The 16,930-nt window shown below is 48.3% G+C and overlaps 1 protein-coding gene across 1 annotated transcript in view; it reads left to right on the forward strand.

The window, feature by feature from the left end:
- The window catches only part of TPO (thyroid peroxidase), a gene marked incomplete at its 5' end in the record, with an annotated part of 635,329 nt that overhangs the window by 263,101 nt on the left and 355,298 nt on the right, over positions 1–16,930 (forward strand). Inside the window, one exon of the mRNA XM_069236627.1 lies at positions 9,480–9,609. Coding sequence (XP_069092728.1) covers positions 9,480–9,609 — 130 coding nt within the window. The remainder of the gene's footprint in view (positions 1–9,479; positions 9,610–16,930) is intronic.

A 16,930-nucleotide genomic window follows, 5' to 3' on the forward strand; every position in this document is an offset into this window, starting at 1 on the left:
GACGTTAAAAGAGGGCTTCCATTATTTATAATGGGCCCCAATGTACTCAACAGGAGTAGCACCAATATTTTGGTCTACTCCTGCAGAGTACATTAATAGCGTCAATAAAAAGGATGCTATTTTCCCTTACCCTGTGCCGTCGCGCACCGTATCTTAGATACAGCACACCCATGGTGGCAATAGGGGGCGCTAAGGGGTGCGAAGAAAGTGGCGCTGCACTAGGTGCAGCAGCACTTTCCCTAAATATGCCCACTATGTCCTTCGGCAGAATGGATGACTTAAGATATCAGTTCATTCTCAGTACATCACATGTATGTTCATTATGCATATTTTACTGTGTGATGAATACAACCTCATCCTTCCTTTTGTTCTTCTTAGGTCTGTTAAGGGTCTGCTTGCAATCTAATCTACCTACCCTGTTTTCTGCCTTTGTGTAGAAACTATCACTGTACCCACAGTCTTAAAAATCCTGTTTACTGGCTGCAATTCCGTCTGGCTCTAACCATTTCCCCACAAGGGATTGCTTCAAAGGTAGATTTGGGATGAGAACTGGATGTGTGTAAGATGCTACTGCAAGCAGTTTTTTTTTTTAAAGATGTCACTATGTATAGTATTCTGGTTCACATACACACGGAGGTCGATGTACATTGAATCTGTTAAGATTAAGAAATGCATGATATGCAAGGAGATCTTCTTTCAAGCTTTTCCATATAATCAAAACATTATGTATGTATCTCCTGTAGAAAATAACATGGTTCATCAAAGTATGGCCTTCTGAGATTCCTGCATGCTCCCTCTCATACAGACCTATGAAATGTTTTACATATGAGGAAGCAAGCCTAGAGCCAACTGCAGTGCCTGCCTCTGATGAAGCCAGTTGCCATCATGCAAGAAAACATTATTCACAAGAATGACTTTAGACATCTCTATTAACACCTGTGTGTGCTCATAATGACTTGCGCTGCAGACCACAATCAAGCTGAATGCCTGTGTACAGGCTCTCTACATCCATTGTTATAAACACTACCTGTTCCCCTTCCCTATGAAAGTCCTCCAGTTTGTGCAATATCTTTGCTGTCACGTAAGTAGGATGGTACATTTTTTATAAGAGACTGTAAGAAACCATCAACATATTGTGCCATACCCTCTGCAGTGGACCCGTTTCCAGAAATGATGGGCCTCCCAGGTGGAATAGCACTAGCTTTATGAATATTTGGCAGTGCATAGGTTCAGGGAAATAGGGGATAATTGACATAAAGATATTTATACACAGAATAAGTCAATAAGCATTGCTCATGCCAGTCAATCAATCAATCAATCAATCAAATTTCTTAAGCGTGCTACTCACCCAGTAGGATCTCAAGGTGCTGGGGGTGGGGGGTGTTACTGCTCAAAGAACCATGTTTTGAGGCGCTTCCTGAAAGTTAGGAGGTCCTGGGTCTTGCGTAGGTTGGTGGGGATTTCCAGGTTTTGGTGGCAAGGTGGGAGAAGTTTCTGCCACCGGAGGTGGTGCGTTGGATAAGGGGGACTGTTGTGAGGTCGGCGGAGCGGAGCTGGTGGGTCGGGACGTGGAAGTTGATTTTTTCATTGAGGTAGGCCCGTCTAGTGTCGTGGAGGGCTTTGTGAGTGTGGATTAGGATTTTGAAGACGATCCTTTTGTTGATGGGCAGCCAGTGTAGGGATCTGAGGTGGGCGGAGATGTGCTCGTGGCAAGGGAGGTTGAGGATGAGACGTGCAGCAGCGTTCTGGATGCTCTAGAGTTTTCTCAGAAGGTTTGCTGTGGTCCCTGCATAGAGGGCGTTGCCGTAGTCCAGTCTGCTCCTGATGAGTGCGTGGGTGACCGTTCTTCGGGTTTTTTATTGGAATCCACTTTAAGGTCTTGAAGGCATAGCATGCGGAAGGTGTTGAAGCAGGAGGATGCTATGGCGTTGATTTGCTGAGTCATAGAGAGAGACAAGTCAAGTATGATGCTGAGATTGTGTGCGTGGGTGTTGGGTGTTGGGGTTAGTCTTAGGGTGGCAGGCCACCCAGAGTCGTTCCATGCTGTCTTGTTGGATCAGAAGATTATGATTTCATTTTTTCCTGAGTTCAATTTGAGGTTGCTTGCTGTCATATAGCTAGCGATGGTGAGGAGTCCGGCGTGTAGGTTGTTCTTGGCAGTAGATGGGTTCCTCGTGAGGGAAAGGATGAGCTGGGTGTCGTCGGCATATGAAATGATTTTGAGGCTGTGGGGGTGGACGAGGCTGGCGAGCAGAGCCATGTAGATATTGAACAAGGTGGGGGTGAGTGAGGATCCTTGAATTTATATATTTTTGAATCATGGCAACAGGATTGTCTTTCAACTCTTCATAACATGTGACACCCTCTAATTGTCGATTGATCTCATTCATATGGTCCACACTGTTCATTATAACAATGTTTCCCCCTTTGGCTGGCTCCGTGTGAAGTAGCCTGGGCTAAACACAAAGTGCCTGGGGGAGTAGATCTGCCTCAGCAGATGGTGGAACAGGATGGGGGGAGAGCAGCAAACTGGCCTTCAAAGGAGGGAAGGACATTTGGAGCAGCTCAGGACCTCCCACATTTGCTGCAAGAAAAGACAACCAGGTGTCCTCTTGATTAGGGAGGGCAGGAGTGGGGTGTGCTAAGAATTTTAGCCACACCAGTGGGTGGGCTCAGCCAGAATCAGCCAGACCTAACTTCCAAAATTCAGTTTCTGTCATTTTGGATTTTTAAGGAATGTTTCTCCCTGGGATTGATTTTTGCCACCCTTCCCAGGAAGCGGTCATCAAGATAATAGTGGCCTGATTAGACAGTTGCCTCCTTGCTTTTCACCCCAGGAGCAAGGATACATTTGGCACAGCTCCACCCACACCTCAGATCTTTGCTTGAAGAAGGTACTGGAGAAGAAGGACTACCCTGCTGGACCCCTGGCCTGCACCTGGGCACTGCTTTCACAAGGACAGCACCAGCTGCACACTTTGGACTTCAACAAGAAAACTTGCTTCTGCAACTCCAGGAGTGGATTCCCTGTAAGCTACAGGTACAAAGGAGCTGCCCAGGGTCCCCGGCATCAGGTCCTGCAAGAAGAGCCCAGCTGGCCAGCGTCCAGTGGCCATTTGGGGATTCTGACCAGATGCATTCTGGGAATTGTAGTCCCAACTCCCAAAGAGCAACTCAGAGCTTCTGGAACCTTGGATCAAGTTGTGGACACTTCAAGGTCCCAAAAAGGACATCTGGAAGATGATCCACAAGTGTGGAGACATTTTGAGCAACTGTTGTGAACAGCTCTATAAGTTGAAGCAGTGCATTGTGCAAGTTGTAGTCCCAGACCCCAAGAGATAAACCAGAGCATCGGAACCCTTGGCTGGTGCTGTGGACCACTTTCTTGTATCAAGAAACACTTCTGAAAGTAAGTGTAATAGTGTTACATCGTGGGTGGTCTGAACTCTAGACTTTGTCACTGTCCAGTGTGACCCTGTGTACCTCTTTGAGTAGTGTTTGTTTCTAAGTGCTAGAATTATGTTTAATCTTTAGAAATTCATATCTCTGGTTCCCTACATTGGATTTTTGGCATTTTAGTGTCATTTTAAAGATAAGAATATAATCTATTGTCATAAATTGGTGTTGGATTTTTATTGAGTTTTGTGTTTTACTTATTTACTGTTTTGTGATTTTTAAATGCTTTACACACTTTGGGGGTCATTCCTACATTGGCGGGCGGCGGTCGCCGCCCGCCGCCCGCCGCCCGCCAAGCGGGAACTGCCGAATGACCGCACCGCGGTCAAAATACCGCACAGCGGTCAAAATACCGCGGCGGCCATTCTGGCTTTCCCGCTGGGCCGGCGGGCGACCGCCAGAAGGCCGCCTGCCGGCCCAGCGGGAAACCCCTTCTACGAGGATGCCGGCTCCGAATGGAGCCGGCGGAGGCGAAGGGGTACGACGGGTGCAGTGGCACCCGTCGCGATTTTCAGTGTCTGCTTTGCAGACACTGAAAATCTTAGTGGGGCCCCCAGGGGCCCCACGACACCCGTTACCGCCATCCTGTTCCTGGCGGTGAAAACCGCCAGGAACAGGATGGCGGTAAGGGGGTCGGAATGCCGCCATGGAGGATTCCCTGGGCCAGGGGTAAACCGGCGGGAAACCGCTGGTTGCCCTTTTCTGACCGCGGCTTTACCGCCGCGGTCAGAATGGCCAAGGAAGCACCGCCAGCCTGTTGGCGGTGCTTCCGTCATTTTAGCCCTGGCCGTCGCCAACCGCCAGGGTTAGAATGACCCCCTTTGTCTCCTAAGTTAAGCCTTGTCACTTGTTGCCAAGCTACCAAGGGTTGAGCGGGGATTAATTTATTGAGTCCTGACTGGACCTGGTGGGAGTTAGAGGCCAATTGCTAAGTGTAGGTACTTATCTGCCCTTACCAATAATCCACTTTCCACACTGTTCCATTGCAACAATTAGCAGCATTAGCCATTTGTGGGCTAGCAAAATCATAATCACTCAATGTCTCAGGAGACATACAGCCTGATTTAGATATTGACGGATCGGTTACTCATCACAACGGTGACAGATCCGTCAAAAATCTAAATCCCATAGGACAAAATGGGAGTTAGATTTCGGCGGATGGGATTTCTGTCACCGTTGTGATGGAGTAACCCATCTTCCAATAGCTAAATCAGGCCCATAGTCCAAATTTGTCACATGATTCAGAAAACTCAGCACTGCAAATATTTTTCAAAAACAGCATGTTAGTACTCACTAAAACGCAGCTATAGGCATTAAAAATTGGTAAAGCAGAGGGCGTAACACAAATTTGGAACCGTTTTTCTATTACAATATTACTGCACAGATGAGCGACCCTTGACCCTCGGGTAGGTCGCTTCCCCGCCGCTGCAGCTCCGCCTGCCCAGGCCCCTGCCACGCCTTGCTAGGGTGTTCAGGTATTTCAGGTATCTCAGGTTCTTCTCTTGACCTTCGACTGTTTCTTGCCATTTCTCTTTTGCCCTTTGCTTTCCACTGTTTCCTGCCATTTCTCTTTTGCTCTTTGCTTTCCACTGTTTCTTTTTCTTTTGCTGTGCGCTTTCCTGCTTTTTCCCGCTTTTTCCCGCTGTTCCCGCTTTTCCCACCGCTGCCACCCATGCGGCCCGCCCCCCCTGCTCCCATTCGCTGTCCTCCCTCCCGCCTCCCAGCTGACCCCTCCTCCCCCCTTCCCTCTTATGGCGGCCGCTGCACGGCAGAGAGAGCGACCCTTGACCCTCGGGTAGGTCGCTTCCCCGCCACTGCAGCTCCGCCTGCCCAGGCCCCTGCCACGCCTTGCTAGGGTGTTCAAGTATTTCAGGTATCTCAGGTTCTTCTCTTGACCTTCGACTGTTTCTTGCCATTTATCTTTTGCTCTTTGCTTTCCACTGTTTCTGCCATTTCTCTTTTGCTCTTTGCTTTCCACTGTTTCCTGCCATTTCTCTTTTGCTCTTTGCTTTCCACTGTTTCTTTTTCTTTTGCTGTGCGCTTTCTCACTTTTTCCCGCTTTTTCCTGCTGTTCCTGCTTTTTCCCGCTGTTCCCGCTTTTTCCTGCTTTTCCTGCTTTTCCCGCCGCTGCCACCCATGCGGCCCCACCCCCCTGCTCCCATACGCTGTCCTCCCCCCGCCTCCCAGCTGACCCCTCCTCCCCCCCTTCCCTCTTATGGTGGCCGCTGCACGGCAGAGACAGCGACCCTTGACTCTCGGGTAGGTCGCTTCCCCGCCGCTGCAGCTCCGCCTGCCCAGGCCCCTGCCACGCCTTGCTAGGGTGTCCAGGTATTTCAGGTATCTCAGGTTCTTCTCTTGACCTTCAACTGTTTCTTGCCATTTCTCTTTTGCTCTTTGCTTTCCATTGTTTCCTGCCATTTCTCTTTTGCTCTTTGCTTTCCACTGTTTCCTGCCATTTCTCTTTTGCTCTTTGCTTTCCACTGTTTCTTTTTCTTTTGCTGTGCGCTTTCCCACTTTTTCCCACTTTTTCCCGCTGTTCCCGCTTTTTCCCGCTTTTTCCCACTGTTCCCTCTTTTTCCCGCTTTTCCCGCCGCTGCCAACCGTGCGGCCCCGCCACCCCTGCTCCCATTCGCTGTCCTCCCTCCCGCCTCCCAGCTGACCCCTTCTCCCCCCTTCCCTCTTATGGCGGCCGCTGTGCAGCCGCGCCGCTGGCACGCCAAAGGCGCGCCAGAGGCAAGCCCGTCTGCGCCCGTCTGCACCTGGACCGCGCCCAGCGCCAGAACCCCTGGCCCCCACTGCGCTCAAAACACCGACTAAGATACGACGCCGCCTCCCTCAACGCCCTCAACCCCGGACGAACAGCCACCTGCTACCAAGCCAGCCCTAAACGTACTCATGGACCCTTCACCTGTCAAACCTGCAAGTACACATATCACCGAGCCTGCAGACCTCCCACCGGCCCTCGCACCAACAACCACCTCAAGTGCATCCTCCTCAACACACGCCCATCCACAATCACACCATCGAACTATGGGACCTCCTGGACACAACAGCACCAGACGTCGCCTTCATCACAGAAACCTGGATGAACGCCTCCTCAGCTCCTGACATCGCCATAGCCATCCCCGACGGCTACAAGATCGCCCGGAAGGACCGCATTAACCAAACTGGTGGAGGAATCGCCATCATCTACAGGAACTCCATCAACATCACAACCACCACCGAAGACACCCCCTCGCCGCCGAACACGTACACTTCGAGATCCACACCGACCCCAGAACCACCCTCAGAGGAACTCTCGTCTACAGGCCCACGCGCCCAATTCAAGCGAAACCATCACAGATTTCATCAGCCCGCACGCCCTAGCCTCAACAGACTACATCCTCCTCGGGGACCTGAACTTCCACCTGGAGAAAAACAACGACAACAACAACGCCACCCTGCTCGACAGCCTCACCAACCTCAAACTCAAGCAACTGGTGAACACCCACACCGCTGGCCACATGCTCGACCCCATCTTCTCTGCCAGCAACCACATATCCTTCAGCCACTCCTCTGAACTACACTGGACCGACCATAGATGCGTCCACTTCACCTTCAAACGGGAGACCCACCACCATCGCACACAACAAATCCCCCGCAGACACTGGAGCAAAATCTCCACAGAGCAGCTCCTCTCAACACTGAACCAAAACCCACCAGCCATCACCACTGACGCCAACAACGCAGCCCTCAGCCTCACACAGTGGATCACCAACTATGCCGAAAACCTCGCTCCACTTAAAAGCCACCCAAGCGGGACCAGCATCAGGAAACCCCCGTGGTTCACGGACGCCCTCAAAGAATCCAAAAAATCCTGCTGTACCCTCGAAAAAACCTGGCGCCGAGAACGCACCACAGAAAACATGTCAGCCCTCAAGATCGCCACCCATGAACACCACCAGCTGATCCGCTCCACCAAAAGGACATCATTCAAAGAACGACTAGACAACAACACCCACAACAGCAAAGAACTCTTCAACATCGTCAAAGAGCTCTCCAACCCCAGCACCAGCTCCAACATCATCACGCTCTCACAAGAACTCTGCAACTCCCTCGCTACGTTCTTCCACCGAAAGATCACAGACCTACATGACAGCTTTGGACTCCAGACCCCGCCGCCCACCACCGAACCAACAGCCCCACCACTACACTCAACGCCTGGACCCCCATCAGCTCTGAGGAGACCAGAATCACCATGAACACCATCCACTCTGGCTCCCCCTCGGACCTGTGTCCCCATCACATCTTCAACAAAGCCGACTCCATCATCGCCCCCTATCTCCGGAGCATCATCAACAGCTCGTTCTCATCTGCCACCTTCCCCGAGAGCTGGAAACACGCGGAAGTCAACGCACTCCTGAAAAAACCCACGGCTGACCCCAATGACCTGAAGAACTTCCGCCCCATCTCTCTTCTCCCCTTCCCGGCCAAGGTCATCGAGAAGACCGTCAACAAGCAGTTGACCAATTTTCTTGAAGCTAACAACTCGCTCGACCCTTCCCAATCAGGATTTCGGGCCAACCACAGCACAGAAACCGCCCTCATCGCAGTCACCGACGACATCAGAATTCAGATGGACAACTGAGAAACAACCGCCCTCATCCTCCTGGACCTCTTGGCTTCCTTCGACACCGTGTGCCATTGCACCCTAATAACCCGCCTCCGCTCCACTGGAATCCTAGGAAAGGCCTTTGACTGGATCATCTTGTTCCTCTCCGACAGAACCCAAAGAGTCTACCTCCCGCCCTACCGCTCAGAACCCACCGAGATCATCTGCGGCGTACCCCAAGGTTCCTCGCTCAGCCCAACTCTCTTCAATATGTACATGAGCCCCCTCGCCGACATCGCACGCAAACACAACATCAACATCATCTCCTACGCCGACAACACCCAGCTGATACTCTCCCTCACCAAAGACCCAACCACCGCCAAAATCAACCTACAGGAAGGAATGAAAGACGTCGCGGAATGGATGAAGCTCAGCCGCCTAAAGCTGAACTCAGACAAGACGGAGGTCCTCATCCTCGGACAATCCCCTTCTGCCTGGGACGACTCCTGGTGGCCCATGGCTCTGGGCACGGCACCAACCCCCTCAGACCACGCACGTAACCTCGGATTCATCCTGGACCCCCACCTCACTATGACCAAGCAAGTCAACGCCGTCTCGTCATCATGCTTCAACACCCTACGCATGCTCCGAAAAATCTTCCGATGGATCCCCGCCGAAACCAGAAAGACAGTTACCCATGCCCTCGTCACAAGCCGCCTGGACTACGGAAACACCCTATACGCAGGGACCACCGCAAAGCTACAGAAACGTCTTCAACGCATACAGAACGCCTCCCCACGCCTCATCCTCGACATCCCTCGCCACAGCCACATATCCGCCCACCTGAAACACCTGCACTGGCTCCCCGTCAACAAGAGGATCCCATTCAGGCTCCTCACCCATGCACACAAAGCTCTCCACAACGTGGGCCCCGAATACCTCAACAGCCACCTCTCATTCTACACGCCCACCCGTCAGCTTCGCTCAGCCAGCCTCGCCCTCGCCACCGTCCCACGTATCCGCAGAACCACCGCAGGAGGAAAATCCTTCACCTACCTGGCAGCCAAAGCATGGAACTCCCTCTCCGCACACCTAAGAACTACCCAGGACCATCTCGCCTTCAGGAAACGCCTCAAGACATGGCTTTTCGAGCAGCAGTAACCCTCCCCCGCCCCTCCCCAGCGCCTTGAGACCCTCTCGGGTGAGAAGCGCACTTTATAAATGCATTGATTGATTGATTGATTGATTGAAGTATCATCCACCATCATTGCAACTAAGGTGTGATATATAAAATGGCTAATCACTTTATTTTTCATAGAACAAAAATTAGCTAAACGTATGAGAAAAATTGATTGCTATGAAATTATTATACCTTAAAAAAGTAACATTCTATCTGTCTGAAAAACGCATGTTTTTAACCTATTTCTATTAGAGATCACCCTAGATGGGGGGCTTCAAACACTGCGTTGGCAAGGTGGCTTCCTCCAATGTACGAAGATGGAATCACAGAACCAAAGGGCTGGAATTCAAATTTCCTGTACAATGGCTATCAATTGCCATTGGTAAGTATGCCAGTAGAATAACTAATATAATGCTTATTTTCCCTGTTCTACCCATATTAGATGTAATAATGAAGCAGACCTTTTTCGAAATTATGTAGGCTTGCCTGTAAAACTATTTGCTGTGCCTAATTCCCAAAAATATACTCCAGGGATGCATTATGTAAAACATGCACTGTCCCTTTTGCACCATGGTGCAACTTTAACTAGGTGTGATGGGTGCAAACAGGGACAGTGTGCTATATTGCAATTATTGTGCTGCCACCAGGGCAGAGACAAACACAATGCTGCCCTTAGGGCAGTACATTTCTGAAAGACGTTGTAGCTCTTTGGAGCAGCAACCTCACCTTTCACAGTGCAGGAGGCAACCAGCCTACTTTACAAAGGGGAGCAGAGATACCACTGCAGGTGGTTGCACTGAGAAACTTCACCTACCTGCAGAATGATATTAAGAAGAAGACCCGTTTCACTCCCTCATCCCCTTTTCAAAGGGCACCATCAAAAGTGGACTAACTGTGTGCCACCTGTCTCTGGTGCAGAGTCAGTGTGTCTTCTGACAGCATTTTTGCCTCTGGGCCCACGTCCGTAATACGGCACATAGACAAAGGTCCATATTTATACTTTTTAGCGCCGCATTTGTGCCGCTTTTTTCACGCAAACGCTGCGCAAACTTACAAAATACAATTGTATTTTGTACGTTTGCTCCGCTTTTGCATCAAAAAATGACGCAAATGTGGCACTAAAAGAGTATAAATATGGGCCATAGTGTTTTCCTCCTTTGCTTGGGGCCAGGTACTCATGCAAGTGGGAGAATGCCCCCTTTAGAATTATGCTGGAGCTATATGTGCTCCAGTACTATTTGTTTTATAGAATTGGTTCTGTAAGCACTAGTGGCATTTTCTGTAATACCAAAGTGTCATCGCTCGGCACCTGGCCTGCTTTACAAAGGGGAATAGAAATACTCTAGCAGGTTGGTAGAGTACATGATTGCACTCATGCAAACGGGGAATGCCCCTTTAGCTTCGTGCTGTGGTTGGTGACAACTGTATTACAGAGTGACTCCTCAAGCATCCGTGGAACCTTCTGTAATACTAAAGTGCCAGAGGGTGCAGAAAGCACCCTTGTATTCAATTTCACAATGAGAGTGGGTGCTAGGGATCACTTGAACCAGTGTATCTATAGTGGGTATCTTTGCACCGCTTGCTAGCATATTGTTTGAGGTGAAGTCACTTCTTTTCATTATTTCCTCTATGTTAGTGGTACACACTTCGATGGTATGGAGGGTGCTTCTAAATTGTTCCGATGTAAACCCTGCTCAAATGATTCTTTGGGGATGAAACATTGACAATCATGTTTGTATTGAACGGTTAAGAAAACATTGTTGAACAAGGATAAATATACAGACTGATCTCATTATCATTAGTGGATTTCTGTCTGATTGGCAGTCAATCTTTTTGTTTTGTCTAAAGCTGTTTATTTTCTGTTACTTGGTCACCATTAACATGCACTGTTTTCCTTTGGAGACTATACATAGAGATATATCTTTCTTCATATGCATATACAAATATAAATCATTAACTATTTGGACTGTGATTGTGCATCCTGCATGCATTGCACCTTAAAAGCAAGTTAAGACTCTCTGAAGTTTAGTATTATTTATGTTATTGCATACATTGCTGAGGTTCTGAGAAATAAAAGATCACCTCATCAGTTTTTTAACAACAGGGGTTACACTATTGTAGACAGGCTGTTAAAGCTTGCTTCACACTGAGGGCACGCAGCTGAACAGCAAGCTGGGGAAATACTTGATGAGAGTCGAGCATGAGCTTGTAAAAACAAGACATTAAATTTGAGGAAATAAAGAGCAATAATTAATTAATCAACCAATCAATCAGGAATTATAAAGCGCTGCTAATCACCCGATAGAGCATCCAGGTGGTTATCGGTTGAGGACCCTAACCCTCTATGCACACACAGATAGGTGATAATGGCCTTCTTACTGAATGTTGCACAGCTTTGACACAGGATTGAACATTTGCTCTCTGTCAAACCCCAACTATAGTCTGTAAATTTAACTGTGTCAGGCCAAGGCCACAGCTGCACGTACCTTTTATTTTAATAACATGCCACTTTGATGAATTTGCACAACTGCACAGCTAAACTTACCTTTTAGTGAGCAAATGTAGCATTTGTAACTCTGATTTTATTGATATATATAGATATATATGTATATATATATATATATATATATAACTAAATGCAGATGCTTTCTATACATAATCAATGCATGGTGGAGTACTTTATGTATGTACATTTGTTTTGTATGGGAAACAGCCTTTACAACAGGGCTAGAACCACACAGTGCCTTAACAACATGGTCTGAAGCATGAATTTGTCTTTATAACACATTCCTTTACCACGCATGTCGTTACAATGACTTGCCTCAAGGAAAGCGTTGTTAGACTGAGGTTGGGCTTTAAGTCCAACACTTTGCCTATTGTTGCCAGACTGGAGGTGGAATAGTAAGTTATACTATTCCAAAGTTCAGCCTTTCCCTAAGGCAAGTCGTTGTAATGAATTGCATGGTAAAGGAATGCGTTGTAAAGATGCATTCGTAGTTCTGACCACGTTGTTAAGAAAGGATTAGTAAATACCTGCGTGGTTCCGCCATACAACCGTTTTGTATTGTGCCTGCATTATATTTTAAATTTGACTGTATTGTGTAATGGTATTGTGTTGTACAGTACCTTGAATCTTGGTTATGTCCTGCGAACTGGTTGCACTTTACAAGTGGTAATAAATTAAAGTATAATATTTTCATGACTATATAATTGATCTCTGATTCTCTGGGAAGACCTTTGTTAAAAATATCAATAAAGTAGACCTCAATTTAGCTGAAACTACTCTGAACCTGAGAGCGTGATTAGTAAATCCTGACAATGTAGCTTCTTAATTGGAAGACTGTTGGTAGGTGCCTCTGGTCTTTCACATCCCCAAAAGATGCATTTTACATGCTCCACAAAGGAACAAAACATTTTGAAGCTTGATCTTGTAACATTAAATAAAGGAACTTGGTCCTCAAAAGAGGCTGGTCACAGCAAAAAATTTGGATTGCACTATAACCAGTCTCCAACTTTGCAGTGTGAGGGTATGAGAAATTGAGTCTTTCTCAAGCAACAGCCACAATTCTTGTTAGGGTGAACGACAAAAAGTCACTACATTATCCTGTGCTCAACCGTCTCGTAGCTTGGCACGAAAGCAGTCAGTCTTAACCTAGAGGAAATGTGTAAAGTATTTATTCAATGGTCAGACAGCAGTAAGTGAAAACAAAATACAAGAAAAGTTAATCATCAATTTAGAAAAATAGAATACTTTTTAAGAAATTATTTGACAAACATCAAATAAGTGAAACCAGAGTTATGTATTTTTAAAGTTTGAAGTGAAAAATAGCAGCTAAAAGATCAAAGCGCCATTCAAGGACATCTAGTAGTGCGAGACCAGGTCAAAGTTGAAAGTTATGGCTGACCACGATTGAGCACGGTTTCGGATACACAAAGTGGGTTAGGCCCGGGCTCTGCTTACCTTACGACTTAGAAGTTTGTGAACATAAATGTCTGAGAAGGGAAAGTTCAGTGAAACAAGGCAGTCGGCAGTCTCCAAGGAGGAGGTGTTGTTGTTGTGGAACCAGTGGATGAATCATGCTGAAGATTTCTTTATTCAGACTTAGGGCCTGATTTACAGTTTGGTGAAGGGGTTACTCTGTCACAAACGTGACAGAAATCATATTACAATTTCTATATGCTATAATGGAATTTTAATACAACGGACGTGATGTTCGCCACGTTTGTGATGGAGTAACCCCCTCCCCCAAACTCTAAATCAGCTCCTTAGCTATTTTTGGAAGTATAAGATCTCTAGTGGGATGAAGCAGCAGGCTATAGCCAACAAAGGTTCCAGGAGGCCAAATACCCAATCTGCGAGGAGCAAGTGAACAAGATTTGTTACTATGGAAAAGAACGTAATGGAAGCAACCACTAAGTCAAGCTGACCAGTGATGCAAATTGCACGGATTGGTGAGCAGGTAGGCCCCAGTCTCAGAGCAGTTTATGACTGAAAGCTGGGCACCTTTAGCACCACTTTCAAGGGTCCAGGGCTGGAGGGGCACCACTTGGAGGGGCAGCACTCACTCAGGTTGGGTCCAGGTGTGGGTTCAAGATTGTTGGAACCTTTTATGCCAAAGAGATCAGGAGACGGGCCAACTAGCCCTTGGATTCACAGAAGTGAAGCAACTTCTGGAATTTCTCCCCCACCACAGAAATGTCTAAAATTGCCTGCCTTACTGCATAGGTTCCACTGCGTCCGGGGTCACAAAAGGGTAGTGAACAGTTCTTTGTGTGTGTGGTAAGTCTTTGAAGTGCAAGTAGGGCTGAGCAAAGCTCCACCCCTCTTTCCCACATTGTGCTAAGATAGCCCATCTTTTCAACAACCACTCATCGTATTGTGTAGCTGTCTGGCAGGAATACACAAAGGCTACACCTAGTCATGTGACATAGAAAACAGGCTGCAGGGACCAAATGGTTAGGATGAGTAAATGCACACTTTCTAAAAGTGGCATTTTCAGAATTGTGAATTAAAATCCAACTTTACCATTAAAGAGGGTTTTAAATTATGATTCCTTAAATAGAAAACATGACAGCTCTATCTGCTCTCTGCAAATGTTATCATTATTACATGTAATAAGTTAACAAAATGTCATCCTATTGAAGAGGTAGGCCTCACGGCAGTGAAAAATGAATATAGGAGTTTTTCGCTACCAGGAATTGTAAAACATAAGTACATGCCCAACTTTTTAAACGCAGTGCACCATGCACTGAGGGATATTTAAAAAAGGTTTAGGTCTGGCAAACAGTTTATTTTGCTAGGTAGAAATCTGAGTTTAAAACTGTACACACAGGCTGCAATTTAATGCCTGAGACATGTTTTAAAAGGCTACTTAGGTTGGTGGCACAATAAGTGTTGCAGGTCCACTAATAACATTTAATTTAAAGGACCAGGTAACACATAGGCCCTTATTACAACATGGGCGGTAAATTCCGCTTACCGCCGCACAGAAGACCGCCAACACACCACTGCGGCCGTGGAAATCCACAACAGCTTTTACGACCCACAGGCCGCAATCCGCCAAAATCTAGACACCCACACAAGTCTGCTCCACCAAAGCTCAATGATAAACTGGTGATGACAAAACCGAAACCGTCACGCCAACAGGAATACGTCCACGCTATCACGACCCACGAATCCACGCAGCGGTCTTTCAACCGCGGTATTCCATTGGCAGTACACACCGCCACACTCAAAATACACACACATTTACAAAACACCACCACATTGGAAAATTCAAAATACACACACCTGATACACATACACACACCACTCCCACACACGCAATACAATATATAACACATACCCACATCACCCACAAACCCCTATGACAACATTTAAGAACAAAGCACAGAGAGAGACACCACCATCAACAAACTAGCATCCACAGGCACACAACACCATCACTCACACAACATTGACGCACCTCACACAACACACACAAACACATCCCCTCACACATCACAACACACACCACCTCACACATCACCCACAGCACACCATGGCACTGCAAAGACACCCCAGGTTCTCTGAGAAGGAGCTCAGGGTCATGGTGGAGGAAATTGTCTGGGTAGAGCCACAGCTATTCGGATCACAGGTGCAGCACACCTCCTTTGCTAGGAAGATGGAGCTATGGCGCAGAATCGTAGACAGGGTCAACGCAGTGGGACAGCACCCAAGAACACGGGATGACATCAGGAAGAGGTGGAACGACCTACGGGGGAAGGTGTGTTCCGTGGTCTCAAGACACCAGATTGCAGTTCAGAGGGCTGGCGGCGGACCCCCACCTCCTCCCCTACAACTTACAACATGGGAGGAGCAGGTCTTGGCTATACTGCATCCTGAGGGCCTTGCAGGAGTAGCAGGAGGAATAGACTCTGGTAAGTCAAATCTCAACTATTACATCCCCCACCCTACCTGCATGCTATCACACTCACCCTCACCCCCATCACTCCAACACCTCACAGATGTCTGACTATCACAAACCACACATCCCAATACCAAGCTCTGCATGCAACACCAAAGCATGGACACCCATCACCAAAGCATGTCTACTACAGATACCCACCCAGATCCCCAAACCAAATATCACACAAGGTCCTAGACAAGAATGTAAGCACTGGGGTACAGGGTCACCAACCCATTGCACACCATGGCACACACAGATGCCATAGTCATGCCTTTACACCCCTGCAGGACCCCTACCCAATGTCACCGGACAGGAGGTTCCAGACATGTCCACTCCCCTCACAGAAGAGGCCCACAGTGATGACAGCAGCTCTGTCCAATTGGATCTAGATGACCAGCCCGGCCCATCTGGGACCTCAGGACAGTCCATTCCCAACACACTGGCACATGCCACCACAGAGCTTCCCTCCTCAGGAAACACCAGCACAGCACCCACCCAGCGGGCCCATCCCTCTGTCCCCAGGACATATCAAGCTGCAGTGTGTCCACCACTACAGGGAACCCAGGCAAACCCACAAACCCAAGAACAACAGGGACCTGGGGTCAGTGGCAGTGAACACACGGTTCAGGGGACAGAGGAACAGGAAAACAGGGGAACTGGGAGGACTGCTGTGCGACAGGGGGAGGACAGGCCGAGGGAACACACTCTCCACGAGGCACTCTCCAATATCATGGGAGCGTACCATCATTCCCAGGAGACAATGGCAACGGTACTGGGCAAGTTTCAGGAGACTCAGCGGCTGCAGGAGGAACAGCATTTGGGGATCAGGGAGGAACTCAAGTCCATCAACACCACCCTGGTCACCATTGTATGGGTGCTGAAGGACCTTGTGAAAACCAGGAGGGACACTGTGGCACAACAAGGGACACCTGACACTAGCATCAATGATTAACAGGCCACCACCTCTGCCGGCACTAGTGGATAGGAGGCACCACCACAGGACCACGACACCAGCACCCCACCCCTGCAGATGGAGAACCACCCCGCAAACGGTCCCTGAGATCCAAGACAAAGACAGAGAACAATGCTAAGAGCCCCGCCAAGAAATGAGACCCCCCTGAATGTCATCCCACTGTCCCACTTTGTCACCCTGTCCATCCCTAAACTGCCCTAGCTCCACTTCCTATGCCCCTTTGGACAATGCACCTGTGAGACAAATAGACTGGACTCTGCCATGGACATTCCTCCACCATC

Source organism: Pleurodeles waltl, chromosome 5 (assembly GCF_031143425.1).
Source record: "Pleurodeles waltl isolate 20211129_DDA chromosome 5, aPleWal1.hap1.20221129, whole genome shotgun sequence".
Taxonomy (NCBI): Eukaryota; Metazoa; Chordata; class Amphibia; order Caudata; family Salamandridae; genus Pleurodeles; species Pleurodeles waltl.